Genomic DNA, 25,447 nt, shown 5'->3' with positions numbered 1-25,447 from the left:
TTCGAGAGAACCAAACGCCGGTAGCGGACTGCAACGCGGGGCAACCAAAACATAGGGGCATGTAGATCGATAGCCGGGAGAAATGCCCAAGTCCCCAATCGTACAGAGTCTAGCGGAGAATATTGGGTGTGAAAACAACTGAAATCTTCTTTTTCTTCTTCTTCTCTGGTGCTTGAACAGGGACTTGAATTAACATGTGCTTTTTAGCTGGAACCTGCCTCAGATGTGTCATCTCTACAGTATGTTCCCCTGCTCAGCTGCGTTGCTCAACATTGTTGTGGCATTATTGATGCCAACAGCTGTAAAACACCAAAGACAAAGAGGAACACAATAGCTGATTGAATCCAGAAGAAGGCACTAATGCAGCTTTACATCTGCTAACTGATGTTCAAAGAACTGCAATCTATATGAACATAGATATATATATATATGTATATATATACTGTACATACGTCAATGTTGGAGAGACTTTTACTTATTGCGTGTAAATGAGAGTGAAGATGAATGAAAAGTGTCAGGGACTGATTTACTTTGAGAGAGGTGGAGTCTGCTCTGAGGATCAGTTTTCAGCTGCTGCTTTTATTCATGTGAATAACTGTCACCATTCTTTAGTGTTATTATTATGTTTTAAAGCTGACGATTGTTGTAATTGAATGGCAGCATATTCCACTATTGTGATCTTACACTAGTTAAAAAAAGAAGACAATTAAAGGTACAGTGTAGGGCTCCTACGGTCCTTAAAGTTTGTGGATAGAAACTGTCCTAAATAGACACGGGTCATTGAAAGTGTTTGAATTTTAGGTACATGTCTCCCTTGTTTGTTACGACGCCACCTACTGTTTCATGCCCTGCATTGCTTGATGTACGTAGACTTAGCCTTGTCCTCTCGGACCTATAGATTGTTATGTCCATGAGTGTCCATTTTTGTTACAGCTTTAGGACATTTTTTTTTGTCATAAACACTGACCAGTAGTTCTCATGGATACCAAAACCTGGTTCCAATGAGTCAGAACCTCTTTTTTGAGGTAAACCTATAGAACATAGAGTTTCAGCTGCTTTTTTTTCCCATTACTAAAACTAACTAGTTATGGTTAAGGGTAGAGTTAAGGCTTTGTTTAGGCTTCATCATTCACCGATCGCCAGTCCATAGTTTTTGAATTTTCTAGATATCACAAATGGTCTACGAGTTACAGTCATGAAAAGAACACGTGACAAATCCTGTTGGGGATGAAGGGTTAAAATAATAGCTACACAAACGTGCGTGTGTGTGCGTGTGTGTGCGTGTGTGTGCGTGTGCAGTGACAATATTGTCCCACAAACTTCTCCAAAATTGTACAGATGCCAAATTCCGTTAAACACCGTAAAATATCCAGGTGCTTTTTGGTGCCTATAAAACTGTAAAGGCTGTAAAGAGAGAATCTCTGTCTTATCTCGTGTGTGTGTGTGTGTGTGTGTGTGTGTGTCTCAGACTATGACATCTACGCTTTTACTCCACTCAATATCTTTGGCTTTTAAAAGTGTCCAAACTCCCCACAGACCAGTGAAACTGTGAAAGCTCGTCTGTGGAAAATCATCATCATTGGCTTCTTGGAACCAAAATTCTCGAAAATAATCTTTTGTTTTTATTTTATGTGACAAACAAAAGGTGCCAGACTCACGTGAAGTCAGTCTGCAAATGACTTCACGTGACAATACAACATATAATATTCACAATCTTCTCATCTTGTGATTATTTTTATTGGTGCAGTGTTGAGGAGTAAAACGATGATTAAATAACAGGAGGAATGGACAGGAACTTCAAAGCAAGTCTTAACAATCATTTGTGTTCAAATGGATATTAAATAATCACTGTTGGACATTTATTTCATAACAAATGACATGTTTTTGTTCAGGGATGAGCTGATATGATGATTCTCAGCATCAGTATTGGTCTGATAACAGCTTAGTTTAAAGGGCTAATAATCACGATTATTTCAAATAAAATGATTCTTCGTTGAGTTTGAACTTAAACAAATGGAATTTATTGCATGTAAAAAAAATAGAGTTTTGAATTTACCTTAAAATAACTATAAACTATTGTTTATATGTATCTTAATCCAGTTACGACATTAAAAGCGTTATTTTCAGAATAAAAGCCCCCGTTTTGTAATAATAGTGGACTGATATTGCACTCTCTCCACTTTGGTTCTCGGAAATGTAATAAATGTTGTAAATCTGACGTACGTACAGTACGTGGAACCTTTTCTCCACTGCTTCAGCTCCACTGGGGGCCCTTTTTTACGGCGCACTCTTCTCACCCTCCCCAGCTCTCTCACACACACACACTCACACAGTTCTCACTTTCTGCTGTCGTATGCGCAGACATCAAACACATTACGCTGCTGAAGCAGATTCTTGCTGATGTGGGACAAAAAGCCCAAATCTCTCCTGGCAGTATAATTACCAGAAAGACATTTTAATGAAGGACAGATTCGAGCATGCAAAGTGTTCTTTTTTTTGACGAGGATACCTGTGCTGACCTGACCGTGACCACCTCCTCCTCCTCCTTCTCCTCCTCCTCCTCCTCCTCCTCCTCCTCCTCCTCCTCCTGCTGCTGCTGCATGCACTGCACTATTACTTTTATATCAAACAATGGAACGGTTTAATAATTGTGTCTCTTTGTTCTGCTGCCAACATAAAAACTGATTCACAAACTGTCCTCTTATATATATATATATATATATATATATATGTATATATATATATATATATATATACATATATATATATATATATATATATATATATGACCCCACCCACACTGGAACGCCTTTAATGTGAAGGAGCAGCAACAGGAAATGGTTTAGCGTTGGCAATTATTCCAAGTATTCTACCTCACACAACACTTTTTAAGATTTAATCATTCAAAAATATCATATTTTTGAATGATTAAATCAATTAAGCCTGTGATGACTTCCGGTCCATTTCTGCTTGCTGCAATTTTCAAATTGCACGAGGTGCAATATTTCATGAAGCCAAAATGTGTGACAAATTACCATATTTTTGAGGTTAAATATTGTCCTAGCCTAGATCTGCACAAATTTCACACAGTAATAATTTTATTTAAATACGTTATACACATGAAAAGGAGAATAATGATGTAAAAAATTCCCCATTCCCTCTCATATCTAATTGATATTTTTTGAAATAATCTATATACTTCCCTTTTATCTAATGCTACGAATGTCGGGTGTGGGCAGGATGTGAGCGACAGTCATTAAACAGATGACTCTGCAGAGGTGCGTTCACCAGCCTAAATGTCAGATGCAAAAACTGACATCACTGCCTTCTTTGTTCACTACTGTAACTGACACACTGTAACTGCTGTATTGATTTTTTATGGTCTGGCCACATCAAGGCAGGATTTGCCTGTTAATGCCAGGGTGTGCTGTGTTTTATCTTTTGTTTAAAGTTTCTGACTCACATGACTCACGTGACTCACATGACCCCGGGTGAGGACACACCCACTGTACACACGTATAATATTATTTGCATGTGTGTGGTTCTTTATCTAATGTTTACATGGGAAATATGAAACCATGTGATTCCGTTGGTGTTCGCCTCCCTCCTTCTACGTCACCACATGACGTGGCGAGGTGAGGTGAGGTTGGTTCACCACGCGGTCGAAACTAACGATTATTTTCATTCATATTATTTTCCCGATTAATCCAGGAATCGTTTGGTCCATAACATGTCAGAAAATTTTGAAAAATGTTGATCAATGTTTGTCAAACCTGGAAATGACGATGTTCTCAGAATGTCTTGTTTTTGTCCACAAACCAAAATGTTTCACTTTTAATGATTTCTTTGTTTATATGAAGTAAAGAAACCAGACAATATTCACATTTAAGAAGCTGAAGCTTTTCGCCTATGAAACGGCTTGTTTCGCAGTGAGAGAAAGGTGTTTGGTGCTTCTTTTTCCACGATGAAACGGGCAATTAAGCGCTGGTAAAGTTAGCACAACTCACATAGAAGCGAGCAGCGAGTCTGCTGGCATCAGGCCGCTTCCACTCGGCCGTGGGAGGTCTTCACGTGAGACTGGTGTGGCGGCGCCCTAGCGCCCTCTATGGATGGGCGCCGCTGGCCATTCCACTCCTCTTGCTAGACAAAAACAAACCTGTATCCTGTAGATGACCTTGCTTAGAGTTTAGCAGTTTCCCTGTTTGCAGCTGTGAACTTTGTTTTGGGGGAATTTTATCAGTGTGTGGGAAATCACTTGTTCCTTCTTTAAACCCTTTAAATACCACTTAAAATGAAGTGAGTTATATCAGTTTAAAGGAGGCGTTAGTGGGTGTGTTTCATTGATTGGTGGAGCTGTGAATTAGGCTTTACCTGGATGAAAATTGGAACAGGACTACAGCAAGTGTGTGACTGACAAGACAGAAGAGCTATTAACAGTAAAAGAAGCAAAGTATTTTTACAACTGATGTGAGTGGCAGTCATCTTAGAATCTGGTGTCTGGGTTTGTGAGGTTGTTCCAAGTTGGAAATTCCTACTTCCGACTACAGCAGGAACACGCCATGATCCCTGTGTTCAGGAGTTTATCTGTGGTTAACTGGACTGGAGTTATCAGTGTGCATGCTGTGTTTCCACTTTCCTGTCTGTCTCAGTCTGTCTCTGCAGAGGTTTTTTTCCACCAGACCTCATCAGTTCTTCTGCAGCTACAGAACGTGAGAGGGGGCAAAATGAGGCAACGGTCTGCATTTTTAGACGTGTCAGGAGGAGGCCACATTATCTCACAGGCTTTAGCGCTTTAGAGAGTATTTTCAAGATCCAATCATACAAAAACAGTAACAAAAAAAGGAAAAAGAAAGCTATATAACTTGCAGAGACAGCTGTGTTACATCATTGTATTATAATTCTGTCTCTTGTTATTAGTCAGTCAAGGTTGCGCGGCCTCACTTGGGAATATTTCCACACGCGAGATGTTAGATGCTGTGGTCTCGTGATTGTCCGAGCAAAACAATAAAAACATCACTGTTATCTTTCTGCCCTGAGGTCAAGCTGCACTCAGAGTGCCCCCTGCTGGACCATGTGGTTATTACTTCAGACAGTCTGATGCTCTTTCCCTCTCCACACAGGAAAGTGACAGAAACGTACCAAACGAGGCAGCTGTAGAAAAACGCTGATTTTCTTTATGGGCTTTGGTGCAGGAAGGTGGGTGGTTTACAAACTTTATTTTCTGGTGCATAGGCCATGCAAAACTTCCTTAGCTGCAAATGCAAGTCAACAGTCCTGATGGTGGTGCTGCACGATTAAAATGTCATCAAAAATCAATCGTACGTGCTACAGCTTTGCAACCTAGAAAATTCTGTAGACTTCACTTTGGTACAAATTATGAAGTCAGTCAGAATAACCAGATCTGGTGTAAACTGAGCAGTAAATCTGGGACACAGAGGTAGATTTTCCATCTTTTTATAATTGGCATTGGTTGATTAGTATGGTCCGAGCACTCACTCAGTGGTGTGAGGATTCTAAAAATTATTATTTTCCTTCAAACATCTATGGAGCGGGTCAAAATTTAAATGCGCCGAATTTCACAACAAAAAATCGCATTGGGACCATGACCTCGACATTTTTTAAGTGTCAGGGACACAGTAGCTGCTGGTCTACTGCTGCCTCGTGTGGTACGTTTCTGTCACTTGTGTCATATCTGAACAGAGGATTTCAAACAACAAAGTCACCAAATAACACATTTGAACTTAGTGATGGAGGAAGCAGGGGATCAACAACTGTATCCTGTGATGTCAAATTGCTGATTTTCTCTATGGACTTTGGTGCAGGGAGAGTGAGTGGCTTATAAAAATGGCACAAAAACGATCTTCAGCTGCAGCTGTGTCTTTACGACAGTGTCACGTCACATAAATTTAAAATGTCATGTAAGTACCAGTGCATTTAAGGACGCGTGACCTTGGGTTCACCGGCTTTTGGATTTAAACCACACTTATGGCGTGCTTCCACTCATCCAGAGCAGGAAGCTGAAGTGTGTTCGGGAATGATAACCACGAGCCTGCCAAAGCCTGGCAACAGGCCACAATGTCTGCTACTTATTAGGTTACCTGTCCTTTCAAACAGCAAACTGTCTGTCATCGTGGGCCCGGGATCATAGCAGGAAACTGTAAAGATTCCACAGAGAAAATCTTTTAGAGTCTGAACCAAAGCCAGGGGTCTTTGGTATTTGGACAAACATTCTTTGTGTTGTAATATAAACTGAAATAACACCTTTTTCAGACCTGGTGCTGAAGAGGCTCAACCATCAGGCCAACGGATACAGCTCAAAACCACAATAAAATAAATAAGAGAATAATAGTAGGCTGAAGAAACACGCATGAAAAAAGATATTACAGACAAACCCATGCGTAGATGTGTACAATGAAGGAGTTTTATGATGATTAAATGTTTGATTTTACTTTAGAGCTTCAACTATAATTATTATTTATCATCATAGATTAGTCTGCTGTTATTTTCTCTAATAGTTTGGTCCATAAAATGTCAGAGAGTGTTGAAAAAGTTGATCAATGAAATGATGATGTTCTCAAATGTCTTGTTTTTGTCCACGAACCAAAATGATTCAGTTTAAAGGATTTCTTGTGTTTTATGGAGGAAAGAAAACATGCAATGTACAGCACTTTGGTGAACTTGCATTTGTAGTTTTGTTGTTAATGAAAATGAAGCTCCTCCTTGGAGGTTGGGACATTGTTTGAAGCAGGTAGAAAGTAATATTTCTGCTCGTTATCGCACACATGTTTCTGGAGCTGGTGATTTGTTGCAGGGAAATCCCTCAAGGAAAATGTCAAACATTTACAAATGAGAGCGAAAACCTGTTAATGTGAATAATTTCTTTGTCACCTGTAGTCGAGAACAATTGTAAATAGAGTTCTGTGTGGGGTCACACAGGTGATGTAGTGGTTAAGAACCCAGTCAGAACATGGGCCTTTCTGCATGGAGTTTGCATGTTCTATCCCCGTGTGTATGTGGGTTTTCTCCGGCTTCCTCCCTCTGTAGGTGTTAGAGTGGATGGTTGTTTGTTTCCATGTTTATGCTGCCTTTCGCCCTGTGTCAGCTGAGATTGGCACCAGTGCCCACCTACCCTCATGTGGAGGATGAAGCAGCAGTAGGAGATGAGTGAGTGAGGAAATTAGAGATTTTATTTTTCAGCCATTATCGCCCAGTCCTACATTCAAGCCTAAAACCCAAGATTCAACCCTGTTTGAGGTCATGAGGCGTGTTTGTATGTTTGTATTTTTACAAATCGCCGTAGGAGAACCACCCATCATTAAACCCATGCTTTACTATTCAATTCAATTTTATTTGTATAAAGATGTGCGGCATCTGCCAAGACAGGTTGTGGTGAAAGGAAAAATGGGGGACAGAAAGGTGAGGTAAAGACTTTGTAGACCTGAGCAGAGCCTGGGGAGCAATGGGAGGTTGGTTCCCTTGCCCAGTGGCACCCCAGTCCCTTTGACCTGGTGGGGACCCAAACCAGCAACTCTCCTGTTGCAAGCCAAGCTCCCTTTCCACTTGGCCATGGGCTGCCCACTGACCTCACTGAAAAAGAGGTTGACAAACTTTACAAAATGACTTCAGTTGCTAAATGAATTAGTTTTTTTTTTAAACTAAATAAAGCCAAGTTGTCTTCATATAACTTTGGTAAATTTAGTTTCCAACTGAAGTGACTTTTCTTCTTTGCAGTGAAGTTCAAATATCATGCAGGTTTATTATTCTTTGGTGCAGAGCCACAGTGGAAAAAAGGAGTCTCACTCCCGTGCACATTCCAGTGCAAAGCTGTACAATAAGTGTTCGAACAGTTGGTTTTTGTTGCCGCTCGCACTCAGCACATTCACTTTGACATGAAATAATGGCGGCAACAATTCAAGTGTCGAGTTGCTGACTCAGAGTTGCCAAATGACCTAACCTCATGTCTTTGGACCTTGAGAGGAAACTGGAGAATATGGAAGAAAAACCCACACAGGCATGAGAACACACAGCTTCCACTCAGAGAGGCCCCACTCTAAACCGCTGAACCACCGTGCCACCCTGTAATATCTTTGTTTTTATTGAGTGGGGCTGTGTGATTTGTTCTGTTTAGCAGAAGACATTTGGATTCCATTGAGGGTTTGCTGAATAAATGAGGCGTGACTAACTTTAAATAAACCTGCCTGTCAGTGTCCACTCTTAGTTACTTTTTAAACTTCATCTCTAAAGTTCCTTAAAATATACTTAACTTACTGTTCTTCAGTATCAAAAGTCATTTTCTGATATAAAATGTACTTATGTTGTAGAGGTAAGAGTAAGGCGGAGTTAGGATTGCGCCATGGTGGCTCAGTGGTAGGGCCAGTGGTCTTTCAACTGGAAGGTTGTGGGTTCAATTCCTGGCTTTGTGTGTCTTTGACTCTTAAGCCCATGTTGCAGTGTGTGAATGGGTAAAAACTGTAGTGTAAAGTAGTTCATCATGATAAGAAAAGCTCTATATAAATATAGACCATAATACCATTTCTTCTGGTTTTATTTGGGAGTAACAAAGAGAGTTAGAGGAAATGTAGTGGAGTAAAAGTGGTAACAGTTTGCGTCAACACTGTGGAAGGACTTTACTAAAAAACTTTGTGTGTGTGAGTTCAAAAAACAGATTGTCCTGGTTCATAAAAAACTTAAGTCTGTCTGTGTCTGTGTGTTTTGTCGTGCAGGATGAGTTCCATCCGTTCATTGAGGCTCTGCTGCCCCAGGTCCGTGCCTTCGCCTACACATGGTTCAACCTCCAGGCCAGGAAAAGGAAGTACTTCAAAAAACATGAGAAGAGGATGACCAAAGAAGAGGAGAGAGCAGTGAAAGATGAACTTCTGGGAGAGAAGGCAGAGGTGTGTTCAGCTAACTGAAATCCAAAGACAGTACAGTACAGATATGGTTGTAAAAACTGGTCTTCAAGCTAAATTATGTAATATTCTTTCACTAAATATGTTCTTCTGTTGTTGTCAGGTGAAACAGAAGTGGGCCAGTCGTCTCCTGGCTAAGTTAAGGAAGGACATCAGACCTGAGTGCAGAGAAGACTTTGTGCTGTCAGTCACGGGCAAGAAAGCAGCGTGTTGTGTCCTGTCCAACCCTGACCAGAAGGGCAAAATGAGACGCATAGATTGTCTGCGACAAGCCGACAAGGTAAACACAAACCTGTTTACTCATACATTTTCTACCACCGTTTTTGGAACTGGAGAACCCTGAGAGAACCCTGAGAGAACCCATGTACATGATTCATATTGACTTTTATCTGAAAGATGAAAAGAGAATCCTTAGATCACTCTTTTGAGATATACAATTTCCTGTATCCTGTCCTCCAAATCAGATGGGACTTGCCCATACTGTATGACCATGATAGTTTTATGTGATTTTGAAAGTCTTGTGTGACCACGATAGTCTCATGTGACTATGATAGTCTTATGTGACCATGATATTCTTGCATGACCACGATAGTCTTATGTGATTTTGAAAGTCTTGTGTGACCACGATAGTCTCATGTGACTATGATAGTCTTATGTGATTGTGAAAGTCTTGCGTGACCCCGATAGTCTTATGTGATTGTGAAAGTCTTGCGTGACCACGATAGTCTTATTTGATTGTGAAAGTCTTGCGTGACCACGATAGTCTTATTTGATTGTGAAAGTCCTGCGTGACCACAATAGTCTCATGCGACCGAAAAAGTCTTGCGTGACCCCGATAGTCTTATGTGATTGTGAAAGTCTTGCGTGACCACGATAGTCTTATTTGATTGTGAAAGTCCTGCGTGACCACAATAGTCTCATGCGACCGAAAAAGTCTTGTGTGATCACGATAGTCTCGCATGACCACGATAGTCTTATGTGATTGTGAAAGTCTTGCATGACCACAATAGTTTAATGCGACCGTAAAAGTCTTGCGTGACCACAATAGTTTAATGCGACCGTAAAAGTCTTGCGTGACCACGATAGTCTCGCATGACCACGATAGTCTTATGTGATTGTGAAAGTCTTGCGTGACCACGATAGTCTTGCGTGACCACCTGATATGTGATCATGTCATCCCGATAGCTGCTACCTTGGGTGAAACTAACAGTCAGCAGTTTTGTTGGTGTTGCACCAGAAATTCTTCTACGTGCCTCTTTTTCAGATGCTACGTAACGAGCAGAGCAGTGAATCAAAGACACTTAGGGTTTTCCTTCTGATCGTTTCTCTGTAGATACGACCATAATCTCAGCTGCTTTGAGGAAGACACACGTCCACGTCCTCACCTGCTGCAGCCTGTGTGCATCAGTCAGGACCGTCGCGAAGATTAGCAGGAAACGTCTCTTCTTAGCCGTATTTTAGCACTAAACTTAACCAGGGTTGCTCTTCAGGACCAGGTTTTGATCTCCATGAGGACCAATGGTCCTGACCAGATCAGTGTTTATGACGACAAATACAAGAAACACACCAATGCATGTGTTGTCAGTTAACAAATTGACATGAGCACTTACCTACTTAATCTGTCTGTTCTTCTACAGTCAGAAGACTTTTAATCCAGACACTTGCACATGTCATTGCTATCACTGACAGTGTGACACATTCACAATCAATTGTTACTGTAACCATTGATGGACGGTGATTTACTCTTATCTTGATCTTTAACTCCCGCTGTGAGTCACAGCTGCACGGACAGCAGTCCCCTCTGAGTCTCCATCACGTGTTTGTTCTGCAGCTCAGACGTCGTGTAATTGGATTATTAGTGAAGGACAGACAGACATCTGGTTTCATAAATAACAGGCTACAGTATCATCTGATCTAATGACAACATCACACGCACCATATTCTCATGGTTACTTTGTAATTTCCGCTCTCGCTGCCTCTGTGGTTCGTTAGTGTGTTGATTCTACACAATTATCCGATGTTATTGGTAAAAAAGTCGGCGTACGAACTCAGTGGTGAAGAATTCTTAGGTATTAGGCCAAATGTTTGTGATGCTTTGAGGTTTTGTCATGGTTTTAATCTGAAATTGTCGTTCAAGTATGCGTTGATGTCTGTGTGTGAAAGTATGTAAAGGGAAGGGGAACGGTCACGTTTACCCTTTATTGTCTGTAGTGACAAGTTCTGTCTTTGTGCAGGTGTGGAGGTTGGACCTGGTGATGGTGATCCTGTTTAAAGGAATCCCACTGGAAAGCACAGACGGAGAGCGGCTCGTGAAGGGAGGCCAGTGCTCCAACCCGCTGCTCTGCGTCCAGCCTCGACACATCTCCGTCTCCGTCAAAGAGCTCGACCTTTACCTCGCGTACTACGTCCAGGAGAGAGGTAAGATGGATTTGTCTGTCAATAATGTGCTGTCAAACGGATTAAAACACGCACAGTGAAAACACTCATTCTGACAGAAGTGGCAGGAATGACAGTAAAATTATTGATTCATGTTTTTATGTTTGTGCCAAGTTAAGGTGTAAGTATCAGGTAGTTGCAGGAAATGAGGACTAAATGTTAGTTTATTCAGAGGCTCTGTGGCGCAGTGGACTTCTAGGTGTTTGGAAATTGATTCAGAGGTTGTGGGTTCAAGTCCCACTGGGGTAGCAGCTTTTAATGGCAGCCAATGGTCACGTGGAAGGGAATTGCACCTGTAACCCGGAGGGTTTCGAGTTCAAATCCTGGGACAGGGCAATAGCTGGTGTGCCCCTGAGCAAGGTACCCAACCATCCATTACTCTGCCTTGTGTGAGATGAGTACTCGGGCTACACGGTGGAATAGGGGCTTGCACTGTTGCCTTGCAGCAGAAAGACCCATGCCCAGGTGAATTGGACACTCTAAATTGAGCGTAGATGTTAATGTGAGACAATCCCAGTTACGTGTTGTGTTGTTCGTGTGATGGACTGGTGACCTGTCCACGTGTGACGCCCACCTTTCGGTGGCCCCACCTCCTCGTGCCCTCATGTGCAAGGATAAAGCAGTAGATAATGAATGAATGAACGAGTGAATTGAGATCATGGTGTGCATGTGTGCCAGCACTTCATACTAAAAGTGTTGATGTGGGCTGCTGTGTTATTTTTAGCTTTGCTGCTGCTGCGTCTCTCAGACCAGTGATCAGACCTAGATTTGATTCTCTAACCAGGCTAACTGTAAGGAAGCAGCTGAGAGGACACTTCCTGTGTTTAAAAACGCTGTGTGTGTTAATATAGTCACAGTTACGCACATTTGTTCTTACTGTTTAAATGTCTATCTACACTTGAAACACAGTGTTGTGGACAGTAAGGTTCAAGGTTCAAAATGCAGCTGACCCAGTTAAAAGTTGTACCTGGGATTTTTCAGTCACTCCTGGATGTTCCCACGAAGCCTTCTCAGTGGGTTTGGGCTCAACTGCAGCTTTTTTTTTTAAATGTGCTATATAAATAAAGTTGACTGTCTATTGCCCCCTGTGGACTTACCAAGACACTGCATTCTCTATGACCTACATTTGTCTGCCCGTCTTTCACCACCAACGTATTCTGTTTTTCTGTCTCTAACGTCGTGTTACTTGGAGCTGCATAGAGCAGCAACAGCAGCTCCCATTGAATTTGATTTAGATTTTATTTCACACTGCAATTAGCATTTAACCTATCATTTCTTCTTTTCTTCCTTGACCTGTTCCAGGGGATTTTGAATCATCTCAATTGTTTTCCACTTGACATTGGGCTGCTATTAAAAGCTGCGACTCCGGTGGGACTCGAACCCACAACCTTTGAATCTCTTCTCTCATACCTAGAAGTCCAATGCGCTATCCATTGCGCTACGGAGCCACTTGTTGGAGAGTCTTTCAGATACAGATAGAAAAACATCCCCACATGCAGTCACAGTCAGGCAGGGGTTCAGAGGAGCGCTTGATTTGCTTTGTGTTTTTTTGGCGTAGCGTGCTGAGAAATGGATTAAATTTACAGCCCATATATAATTATTAGTGGAAGTTCCATGGCTTCATTATTTAGAAACGTGAACAATAATTCTCTAGTGCTGAGACTCATAAAAACGCTGAACTCAGCACTAAACCCCACACCGAGGACGAGCTCAGAGCTTGTTTTCTTTATGTTTATTTGATCATACGTGGTCATTTTTGATAACTTTTTGTAAATAACAATGAAGCATTAATGTAAGGAGAGTGCAGCTGATTATATCTACCCTTCATATACAGAGTTAATGTTGTAGTGCTCAAATGTCACTCATTTGAGCACTCTATGTCCGGGGAGCAATAGGGGTTGGTTACCTTGCTCAGGGGCACTTCAGCCCTTCATCTGTTGAGGGATTTGAACCAGCAACCCTCTGGGTACAAGCCCAATAACCTTTAACCCTAACCCATCACAATTTTTCTTCATCTAATTCACTAAAACTTTAATATTTTCTTTGATGACACATTTGTGTCAAGGTCTCTTCAGACAAATGAAACAATTCTGCCTTTCTTTCACATCTGGAGTCAGATATCATAATAGGAGGTGAATGCATGAATCTGTCTGTCACAGGTGGGTTTGTGAACCCAGGACTCACGGCCCATCTTGTGTCCCAGTCTTTCCCTGGCCTGAAATAAATACATTATATCTGCCCGTGGGCCGGACTTTGGACATGCCTGCGTTAGATGTTATGATTTAATTTTGGAACAAAAATCAGGAACTTTACTTGTTTCACAAAAATCTCACCATTTGTTTCAGTTTGTTCTCTCATGAACGAAAACAGGAAACTGAACCAGAAAAAGAAAGTGTTTCCCAAACAATCACACAGAGGCGTGATTGTTCAAATCAAATTTGAAAACATGTGGAGAATACAGTATGAAGAAGCTTCATGTTGTCATGGTGGTTGTAGAATGTTTTCAGAGGGCATTTTAAAACGATTTTACAGTTAAATTCAGAGCCGCTGCTGCTGAACCTGTTTCTCATTGGTCCTTTGAAATCCATTTGTATAAATATGTTTAATGTAACTAAGAGTCCCGTCCAAAAACAGCTGAAGGAAAACACAGCGCATCTGGGTTTTATATTGCGGCTGCAGGAGCAGTGGGAGGTTCACTCACTCACACAATGAGGCAACGCTTTAATGGCACAGCACTGCTCGCATGCTACGGCACCAGTGGCCGCTGATTTAAATCCAGAGTGCGTCCGGGCGTGTCCGACTCCACGTCACCCCCCCCCCCCCCAAAAACACACACACACACACACACATTCTGTATTTCTGTGTCAGAGTGAGCTGAAGTTCACTCGCCTTTAGCTATGGTTTTGACAAATGACAAAAACAGTCGTTACATCCAGGAGCATTCAGGCAGTGCTTGATGTGACAGCGCTGAAGATGCTGTGATTTTTATTGAGTGACCAAGATGGACAGGATTAGAAATAAGCATAATCCAAGGACAGCTCTGATTCAACGGTTTGGAGATAAGAGAGGACGACCATGGAGAAGGTGACCATGGATGTTGTGAAGAAGGACATGAGGACAGTTGATGCAACAAAGAAGACAAGTTGGAGGCGGATGATCCGCTGTGGCGACCCCTAGTGGGAGAAGCCAAAAATTAGGTCAAACTTGATTTCTTGATTCTTGAGTACTGAAGTTTTTGTTTGGCCCATAAAATGTCTGAAAATAAAATGTATTCACTGTCCGTCTGGAACTCGTTCCCCCAAGTTTTTCCCGTCGACATCTGACAAAATTATTTTAAATATCTAACGTTTGTCCGATTATAAACGTTAGATATTTATATTATATTATTTTGTTGGATGTCGACGCGGAACAAGTTCCAGACAGACAGCGACTCCAAGACTTCCGGTCCATTGAGCTGTCGCTCCAAAACTCAGTCGCCAATCAGCAGGCAGCTTCCTAAGGCCCGCCCACAAACAAAAAACCACAGCGCAAAGAACAATTGGATTTTCAAACAATAAAATGCAATATTTCTTAAATTAAAAAGTGTTGTTTGAAAATATTGACACAAATCTCTCTGGAGGAGATGAATGTGTGTATTCAGATGTTTACGATCTGTTGAATTGGACATTAAACTTTACTCAAACACAAGAACACGACACAAACATCAGGATGTGATGATATGATCACGTGTGTTTATTACATTTATCCTGAACTTTTTCCTCCGCTTACAAACTGCTTACACCCTGCAGACAAATTGTAGGTTTGGATTCGGTCATGTTTACTTTAGCTGTAGCAGAAAGTAGTTTAAGTGCAGCCTGGTTCACAGTAATTGTGTGTGTGCTTTTAAATGTAAGTTCAACATTTGTACGAACATAATATAACACTGACGCATGGAAACACACTTATTTATCTTCAGAGGTGGATTTTTGAAAGATGAGAAAAAAGTGATTTCTCTGACTGCTCTTGTCCTGAGAACTCATTAAAGCAATACCAATATAACAATTATAGTAATAATAATAGACCAAATAAATTTATAATGACTCGTCATATTCGATGACAGTGAGAAATTTCATGGTGTTCTGTTTACGTTAAAACTTTCAAAAATTGGAATTTTAAAGTAGTTTTCCTGCCATTTAACATCAATTTTGTTGGAGCCCTGAGGCCACGCCTTTTGACGTAGAGAAAATGCTTTGACAACTTTTAATCATTAACCTGTCGAGAATAAATGGACTGAGTTTGACCTGGCGAGCTCAAACGTGCTAGGAGGAGTTTTTGTTTTTCCAAAATGGATGACTTCTGGCTGTTCAACCTTTTGTCCTCAGGGAGGCGATGTAGGTCAATACAATCAGCAGCTGCAGCAGACTTCTTTGTCAAGGTCATTCACTCTCTCCAAAATACACAACGATCTGCAACTCAAGGACTTTTTCAAACAATATACTCGTTATATTATTTTTAAACTTATACTCTCTCCCCTACCTTGTTTTTATGACTGGAAAATGTTATTTGTGATGGGAAAAGGTTGATGAGATTTTTTCAAATTTTATTTCTTGAAAAAAAAAAGAAAGTGAAAATACTTACAAGAAGAAACAAGAGCTCATTGAGCGGAAAATTCTGGAATAATTATCTTATTTAAAAAGTTATCTCGTTGGTACACGGTAGCACGGTTGGTGTAGTGCTTAGCGCTCTTGCCTTTGCAGCAAGAAGACCCGGGTTTGAGCCCTGGTTGGAACAAGGGCCTTTCTGCATGGAGTTTGCATGTTCTCCCCGTGTGGGTTCTCCGGCTTCCTCCCACAGTCCAAAAACATGCAGTATGGGGATTAGGTAAATTGGACTCCCTAAATTGACGATAAGTGTGAGTGTGAGAGTGAATGGTTGTTTGTCTCTGTGTGGCCCTGCGATGGACTGGCAAACTGTCCAGGGTGGTGTACCCTGCCTATCGCCCTATGTCAGCTGAGATTGGCACAGCACCTCCCGCGACCCTGTGGTGGAGGATAAAGCGGTAGATGATGGATGGAAAAACTTATCTCATTCATTAAAAAAGAAAACTCAGCCAATACTTTTTTCCCGGTAAAATCATATCATGAATTCAGAAAAACTGAGGTGGAAAAACAAATTGTGTGTGTGTGTGTGTGGGTGGGTGACCCTGAATGATGTTACTTATAGATAAATAAGCCCTCAACAGTTTTAACATGAGACTCAGAAAGTTCTTGGCTTCGTTTCATCACCAACATGTGAATATATTTTGTCCTAAAGCCTTTATTGTGCCTCTTCTTCTTCTGCTTCTTCTTCTTCTTCTCCTTCTTCCTCTGAGAGATTTTTGGCAAGATTATGACATTACACAATGTAAAAAGTAAAACCAGCGCTGAAGCAAGAGAAATGAAGGAGAAATGGAGGAAAAACAAGTTTGACATGAAAAGAAAAACAGGAGTTTCTGATTAAAAATACACAAGCTCTACACTCAGTCAGAGGACAACTCAGATCTGCTGTCGTTTGAACTCGCATGAGTAGGAATGAGAATAAGAATATTGTTGGATGCACTCTTTACAGCTACTATTTTATTTTTCTGCCTCTTTGTGAACAGAAATGATGAAACAGAATTTCCAGTCTTGTTTAAAGTAAACTTAAAGGTGATACTTGAGTAAAAGTATGTGACCAGAAAATGACTTTAGTAGAAGTTTGAAGTCACTTTTTTATAATATTACTCAAGTAAAAATCTTAACGTTTATGACATTTACTGTAGTTAAGTATCAAAAGTCATAGAAGTAAAAGTAAAAGTATTATAAAAGTGTCCTTGAGCAAAGACACTTATGTTGCAGCATGTGAAGGTGAATGAAAAAGATGTGTGAATGGGTGAAAACTATAGTGTAAAACCGTTCATCAAGACTAGAAAAGCTCTATATAAATACAGACCAAAATACCAACTCTTCTTCTCCTTCTTCTGATTTAGTTTGGTTTGTTTGAGTAACTTAGAGAGTTAGAGGAAATGTAGTGGAGCAATGTAGCGTTCTTCATCTTAAAACTATCAGACCTCACTGAGGGAGCATTCGTGTGTATACAGCAGCAGAGCAGGGAGGGGGGTGTGTTTAGAATTCAACAGGAGTAGAATTCTGTGGCCTACGTTTTGTCTTGACATTAAAACAAATCCAGCGCAGGAATGTCACCGTGCGACACAAGGTCTAAACTGAGGAATCAGCATTGTGTGATGTGAATGTAACAGGCATATGTTTGTATTAAAGTTAATAAAAATGTCCTGGTTTTTACTCTCTGTCTCTTTGTCTCTCTGTCTCTCTCTCTGTGTCTCTGTGTGTCCAGAGGCAGAGCAGAGCAGCAGTCCCGGTCGCACTGGTGTCGGCTCTGATCAGGAAGACAGTCGAACCACCACCATGGGTAAACTGTGTTTTCATTTTTCATTCCCAATAAAAAATTCCCAATATTCCCAGCATTATGAAAAAAATCAATAAATAGATGTTGAAGTATAATCTACAGGGGATAAGTGACGACTAAATCAGTATATACCTACTACACTGTATTAAGATGATGATATTAGCAAATATTTTGAATAAAATACGCAGAAATTATGAGAAAGATGTAGTATAATCCACAGGAGGACTAGTGAAGTTTAAAATTATTATAAACCCACTTCACTATATTATGGTGATAATATTAAATAATATTTGGAATAAAATACACACTACACTGTATTAAGATGATGATATTAGCAAATATTTGGAATAAAATACCCAGAAATTATGAAAAAATATGTTTTTCCCTCTAAAAAGATGTTGTAGTAATAGCTACAGGAGAGTGAAGTGAAGTCATTAGTGATTTGCAGACCCTACACTGTGTTATGGTGATAATAGGAACTAATATGCTGTGTAAACATTTCAAAAAATGATGACAAACCCTCAAAGTGAGATAAATAATGATATCCTACAACGTCTTCTGATTCCCACAAACCATAGTTGCTCATAAACCAGGAAATGTCAAATAAATAGTTTTTATTTATGTAAATAATGTAGTAATAAATTATGAATCAATGAATTGTTGCAGACAGTGGATCTCAGTGTGCTCACTGATTCACCAGCTCCAGTGAACCACATTAAAAACACCTGCTGGTTATTTTGTCTCTGTCACAGAGCGAAAACAGTGGACATCAGTGATAAGAGACACATGTCATAACAACAAGAATCATTTCATTTTTAAAAAAACATTATGAATACATTGTGTTCAAAAGTCTAAAATTTTTGTGCTGAGAGAGTGAATTCCTGTTCTGAGAGATTCTTGGCGTGATTATAGTGTTTGACGACGCAAAAACAAAACCAGCTCTGGAAGAAGAAAGAAACGGAGAGAACACGATTTTCCGATTAAAAAAACTTTGTACTGAGACCAAACAAAGGCTCCATTATTTTATGCCACCATGAATGAACTCAATGGACCGGATCTGCACAAGTGAATCCATTAATTACTCAGCCATCAATTTGATTTAACTCTTTAGTTTTTTAGCCCTTTAAATGTGAATAGTGAATAGTTTTAGTTTTTGCTCCTTTATAACAAACAGACTGAATATCTGTGGTCTGTGGACTAAACATTTGATGATTTTGAAGTTCACAAAAACACATGAATCAACTTGTTTTGACCATTTTTATGAACAAAATGACTAAATCTATTAACAGAGCAAGTAACGGAGGGATTAATTCATCATAACAAATAGTTATGTAACGTATATAAATGCAATTATAACTGTTTTACTCTCTCATAAACACACATTATCGTGCAATCGTAGTCATTTTACTTACCTTAGTCCCTTACCTTAATCATGAATGAATGAATGAATGAATTAATATTTGTTTTGGTTTGTTTCTCCTCAAAATCAGTGGCCAGAAAAGGAATGCACTGAAGTTCTCGTCTTATTTTGGCCTAATCTGCACATTTAATCCAATAACCCAGAATATCAGCAAAGTTGAAATATGGAAAAGCAACAAAAAAATCCAACAAAAACAAAACAACAACAGTATAATCCTTAATTTATATTTTCTTACATTTAATATCAATCATTTTTGATTATTTTGACTTTTAAGGCTTTTCTGAAACTGTTTTTACTCATCTCTGAGCTAAACCTAAGCTTTAATCTAACCCTAACCTAAATCTAAAACCAAGTCTTAACCCAGCTTGAGGACCAGACAAAATGTCCTCACCTTCACTAAATGTCCTCCAACCAGTGGTTGATAAGGTTTCTGTGTCTGTCCGTTGTCGTGTTTCCACAGACGGTCCAGAGTTCCAGGAGAGTTTCGTGACATCAGGAGTTTTCAGTGTCACTGAGCTGGTCCAAGTCTCAAGAAGTAAGTGTTACTTCCTGTTCATCACATGGCCCACAGTCCCCCTCACCAAAAAAGTAAAAGTCTTTTTTGTTCCATGTTGGCAGGAAAATGACAGAGAAATAGACAATTATACTGTAATCACAGAGCCTGACAGACTGAATACACAGTATCTGTCACGTATACTGCCCCCTGGTGCTTTTCACAAGTATAGACACAGATGGAGTGGACGTTATTCCAGACCATTCTGATCAAATGTCCCTCATTCTACCCTGAGGATGCTTACATTTCACAATAAAAGCATGTACAATAAATACGATATTAAAGCTGTCGCAACTTAGTTTATAACCGCAGTTTTTATGTGTTTTGTGTTTTGTGTGTGTGTGTGTGTGTGTGTGTAGCTCCAGTGGTCACAGGAGTAGGACCTAGTTTCTCTGTGGGGGAACTCCAGGGTCATCTGGCCTATGACCTCAACCAGTCTGTCAACCAGCCGGTCAGTGTGAGACGATCACTGGCGAGCACCTCATCCAGCGGGTAAATACACACAGGCACACACACACACACACAGGTTCATGCAGCTGTCCATGTATGGACTCTTCATTGACTTCCATTCATTTGGACAACCTAAACAAAAATGTCTAACCTTAACCTTAAACCTAACCACAATTCAATCCAGTTCCTCAAAAACAAGGTTCTTGCCTTACTAGGACCAGGTTTTGGTCGCCAAAATGTAGATATTTTACACATTTCTATTGCTCTATAATTTTCGATGTTGGATGATTTTAATTTCATTTACTTTCTTCTATGATTTCCGCCTCTTTGTGTCTTGCTAATTTTGGCACCTACTTCTGGCACCTGAATTTCACCGAAGATAACTTCCCCAAATGGATGAATGAAGTTTCTATTTAATCTAATCCATCCAATCTTATCTAATCTATAACCTGATCCCAAAAATCTGCCAACTTTATGGACATAAAACACACAAAAACTACAAAAAACAGTTGAAAAAGATGAATTTGTGGACAATAATCTCTACAAACGACATTCTTCATTCTTTACCCTCCTTGACATCAGCTGTCAAAGCACTTTCTCTAATATAAATGTCTCTTCTGATGTTAGAAAATAACTAAAATATCTCTGCGTGTGCAGGAGTAAGCGACATAAGTCTGGCTCCATGGAGGAGGAGGCTGACAGTCCTGGAGGAGAGTATTACCACTCGCCGTCTTCTCCTGCCAGCAGCTCCAGAAACTGGACTGACGACATGGAAGGAGGTAAGAGACGACACTGTACCACTCTGCATTTAAAGGCCACATACACACATACACATCTACACCTCATTCTTCTCTTCCACACATGAAGAGGAACCTACAGTAGCCTTCAGTTATCATGACTCAACTCTAAAGATGTGTGTGTATATAGTAATGAAAACAATAAATCACACAATCTGCTGATTTTATACAAAAAAAAAAATCAGCATTATTATTTTATATTAAATTTCTACCAAATGGCAATAATTCATCTTTATCTCACAAACTGGTCCTTTAAAATGTTTATTTCGCTGGGTGCAAAATCCAGAAATAATTGCTGACAGACCACAAAAACAAACCATAATTTACCATTATGTACGTATGTACGACTGAAACCTTTTTTGTGTGTTTTAAGGGTTGTCTCCTCCAGTGAAGAAAGCAGAGCTGGACAGTCCGTCTCCCCAGGAAGACTCACCAAGAATGGGATCCTTCACTCAGCACCACCGGCCAGTCATAGCAGTTCACAGTGGTCAGTATCACACACACATGCACACTTTTTCCAGAGTTTTTCCTCACAGTCATAAAAATGCACGCATCCACACACATAAACATGTGACGTCTCTCTCTTCATCTCTGTCCAGGTCTGTCTCGGAGCACCCACCCCTCCTCATCCCTCCATTTCGCGTCCTCCTCCTATTTCCCTCACGGAGCGATCCGCTACCCTCCTCACTTGGCCCAGGACCCTCTGAAAGATCTCGTCTCATTGGCCTGTGACCCCGCCAATCAAACCCCCAGCTCAGTGAGTACAGGGACAATTCTTCTTGTTAACTTAAATCATTATTATTTCTTGCACTGAAAGAAGAACAAACCCAATAACACCTGTCAGGTTTTTTGCAAATGTATTAGTGTGTGTCATCTGCATACAAAGAAAGTGTAAAAATGTGCAATATCTTTGTTTATATTTGTAAAATACACCTCATATTCTCAGAGAAGCCGCTTTAAGCTTGAATATTGACGGGGTAGTTGGTGGGGTGAAATTAACGCAGTGAAATCCAGGCCGACTGACGACGCGGCTGATTTGACTGATTTTTCAGCTTAAAAAAGTTAACATTTAAAAGCTCATAAACGGCAAGAGGACTTGGATTGAAATGTAAAAAACAGGAAAATGCCTGATATTACCACGCTGAAAAGGGGGCATGTCCCCGCTAAGCGTAGCGTGTTAATGCTTGTTTATGCGGAAAAGCGTAGTGGAGCTTAAACTGCACTCTACGAGCTGCCGCTACATAATCATAGCTCTTACGTTTCAGAGGATGATGGGAAAAACTTTCACTTTACTTGAGGACTAAAGTTCGTGTAACCTAACGGTGTATTCCATTTGTAGTCGGAACTCGGAATGCCTCCTGAACTCGGATTTCCAACTCGGAAACTCGGAGCAACCTTACCAACCCTGACATGGGATTCCAAGGTGGCTGCCACTTGTACAAACACTGCTACTTTGACTGTTGCTCGCACTGCTGTTGTATTTGTTCACAGTAAATCAGTCGCACACATAGTCCTGTTTTTCCCAATTTTTCCGGTAAACTCCGGGGTGACATCATTCCCAGATCTGACTTCCGGGTTCGCAGCGTAACAGTGCTGGAGCTCATGTTTGTTTGTTTGTTTATTCCACAGTTGAATGGCAGCAGCCAGATTAAAGTGCCCAGTCACTACATTTCCTCTCAGATGTTGGCACCGCCTGGACCCACCTCCTCCCTGGCTTCTAACCCCGCCTCCCTCCCCAGGTCGACCCTGCCTTCTGAGTCAAAGGCTACCACCACCTCCTCTGACGGGGGAGCCAACTCCCCCACGTCACCCAGTAAGTGCTTGTGATCATAAAGCAGACGAAGAGTTGCATTTACATTCTTCTCAAGCTTACTTTGTTTAGAAGGTAACTAATGGAGCTTTTCCACTACACAGTTCTAGCACAACTTGTTTTATTTGCTTCTCCATCAGTGGTAGAACCTTGTACCTGGTGTTTTTTTAGTTCCTGCTCTGATGAGGTTCAGCTGAGCCGAAACTAAAATGTGACGTCAAAAGAATGCAGGCCACTGATTGGTCAGAGAGTGTCGTCACTGAAGAGTCATGAGCGTGATGTCCGACACAAGAATCAAAGAAGACAATGTCCACCTGTAGATCAGTTAAAAAGACTTATAAATCCTACTTATAGTTCCAAAATCTACTTAAAGTTCCAAATTCTACATATAGTTCCAAATTCTACTTATAGTTCCAAAATCTACTTAAAGTTCCAAATTCTACATATAGTTCCAAATTCTACTTATAGTTCCAAATTCTACTTAAAGTTCCAAATTCGGCTTATAGTTCCAAAATCTACTTAAAGTTCCATAATCTACTTAAAGTTCCAAATTCACAGTAGAATCCTGGTCTGAAACTCAAACACTGGCATTTTCAGTCACAATTTAACCACCTGCAGCCATTTCTCGCTTTACTAGCGCAATGTGCTTCGGCCCTGTGTTCATAAATCATGACTTAAAATGATTAACTTTCTTAATGCAATAACTAAACACCACTATATTGAGAAGTACTATACTGATTTATCTGTCCTTTAACTGCTGCAACATGTGAATTTCCCCAGTGTGGGATCAATAAAGTCTATTCTAATCTAATCTGATTTAATCTATCTAACACTGTGTGACAACAGCACGATCTGAACGTAACAGAATGACAGTCACTTATATTTAAAATGACGTGCTACAGCTTTAAGATGAAAGGATAATTAGGATTTATGCACAGGAAGATGGAACAATACTGCACTTTTGTCCTGTTTAGGGCTGCAACTAATGATTATCTTCATAATCTGTTAATCTGCCGACTGTTTTCTTGATTCATCAATTTAGTTGTGGGGTACATAAAATGTCATAAAATGTTAGAAAGTGTTGAAAATTATGATGTTCTTCAGTTTTAACGATTTCTTTCTTACATGAAGCAAAGAAACCGGAAAATATTCACATTTAAGAAGCTGAAAAATGAGAGAAACTTGTTTTATTTATTTTATCAAACATTCAAACTCATTATTAATCGTTGCAGCCCTAGTGTCATCCCCCATGATTATCTTGTTTTGTGATGTCACAACATCTTTACCAAACATCCCCATGGAAACCACTGCTGACAACCAGTGAAATTACCGGGAATGTACCTTTAATATGACTTCCTGATCCAAAGCAGAGAATTAAAGAACCTGGAAACAGGAGAGGGACCTGAACCTGAACCTGAACCTGAACCTTTATATTCTCATTCATTAGGTTCCTGTTGTATCAGTGGATTAGAGACATTTGTCAAAGATTTACTCCCAGATTTAATCTGACTGTGTCCTTGGGAGAAAATAAAACAACTATAAGTGACGTTTAAAAACACACTTGTCAGATTAGAGCAGTCAATTTAGAGAGAGTCAGATTAGAAAAAGTAAAATCAGAAGGATTTGGATCAGAATGAGTCAGATCTGAGTGAATTATATCTAAGAGAGTCAGATTAGTGTGAATCAAATCAGAGGGTCAGTTCAGAAAGCCATATTAGAGGGAGTCAGATCAGAATGATTTAGATTAGAGATGATCTGATTTGTGTGAGTCAGAACAGAGTGAGTCAGATTAGAGAGTCAGATTAGTGTGAGTGAGATTAGAGTCAGATTAGTGTGAGTTATGTCAAACAGGCAGATCAAGGTGAGTCAGATTAGAGAGTCAGATTAGTGTGAGTTATGTCAAATAGGCAGATCAAGGTGAATCAGATAAGAGAGTCAGATTAGTGTGAGTCAGATTAGAGTCAGATTTGTGTGAGTTATGTCAAATAGGCAGATCAAGGTGAGTTAGACTAGCGAGTCAGATAAGTGTGAGTTAGGTCAAAGAGTCAGATCATAGTTGTATCAAACAGGTTAAATCCGTGACTGGTGTCGTTGTAGCTCCTGTGTTTTGTTTTGTTTATTAAATTTAAAACTTGTGCCTGATGAAAGTGAATCAGTCACGTGACGTTGTGAGAGCCTTACTGAGACTTACTTTATGTTGTCACCACAAACACCCTCAGCATACTCGGCCCCTGGAACTCCCCCTGCCAGTCGCTCCTCCTTTGTTGGAGTCACCCCCCGAGACCCAGGTGGACTCTACCAAGCCCAGGTTAGTATGTTTGTTTAAAAACGGTCACGTTCACGTCAAGTTCACGTGAAGTTCACGCCAATTTCACATCAGACTGAGGAGAATCAATGACAGAACTGAACCGATTCTTCATGGATTCTTCAGCATGTTAGGAACATAAATCCAGTTTCTCATCACGTCTCAGACTTCACACTGAATTTTATATGATTTGAAACTTCATTTTCATGACACGTGTTTCTGTGAGTTGACAAAGTCAGCAGAGATATTTTGATGACTTTTATGACTCCATGGTTAATGATGATTGTGATGATGAGGTTCTGCACATGAACAGAACACAACAGTATGGTATAGTATAGTAGAGC

At 40.3% G+C, this 25,447-nt stretch overlaps 1 protein-coding gene and 1 non-coding gene across 6 annotated transcripts in view; one reads left to right on the top strand and one right to left on the bottom strand.

Annotated features, from left to right (window-relative positions):
* Positions 1 to 25,447, top strand: part of nfic (nuclear factor I/C) — a 42,653-nt gene that overhangs the window by 5,445 nt on the left and 11,761 nt on the right. For 2 of the 5 annotated variants that reach the window (XM_058637779.1, XM_058637776.1), the window contains exons 2-12: positions 8,724 to 8,894; positions 9,013 to 9,189; positions 11,144 to 11,327; positions 17,697 to 17,771; positions 19,649 to 19,723; positions 20,101 to 20,233; positions 20,849 to 20,970; positions 21,362 to 21,475; positions 21,588 to 21,745; positions 22,328 to 22,411; positions 22,618 to 22,801. In XM_058637779.1, the coding sequence (XP_058493762.1) occupies positions 8,724 to 8,894; positions 9,013 to 9,189; positions 11,144 to 11,327; positions 17,697 to 17,771; positions 19,649 to 19,723; positions 20,101 to 20,233; positions 20,849 to 20,970; positions 21,362 to 21,475; positions 21,588 to 21,745; positions 22,328 to 22,411; positions 22,618 to 22,801 (1,477 nt within the window). Of the gene's footprint in view, positions 1 to 8,723; positions 8,895 to 9,012; positions 9,190 to 11,143; positions 11,328 to 17,696; positions 17,772 to 19,648; positions 19,724 to 20,100; positions 20,234 to 20,848; positions 20,971 to 21,361; positions 21,476 to 21,587; positions 21,746 to 22,327; positions 22,412 to 22,617; positions 22,802 to 25,017; positions 25,107 to 25,447 lie in introns of all 5 variants that reach the window. The other 3 variants (XM_058637778.1, XM_058637781.1, XM_058637780.1) reach the window with 3 other exon arrangements.
* trnar-ucu (transfer RNA arginine (anticodon UCU)) lies at positions 12,706 to 12,793 on the bottom strand. The gene is given in 2 exon segments: positions 12,706 to 12,741; positions 12,757 to 12,793. It is a non-coding gene; the product is annotated as a tRNA-Arg (tRNA).

Source organism: Solea solea, chromosome 9 (assembly GCF_958295425.1).
Source record: "Solea solea chromosome 9, fSolSol10.1, whole genome shotgun sequence".
Lineage (NCBI taxonomy): Eukaryota > Metazoa > Chordata > Actinopteri > Pleuronectiformes > Soleidae > Solea > Solea solea.
The sequence above is the reverse complement of the archived record's forward strand: the minus strand, read 5'-3'. Positions and strand labels throughout refer to the sequence as shown.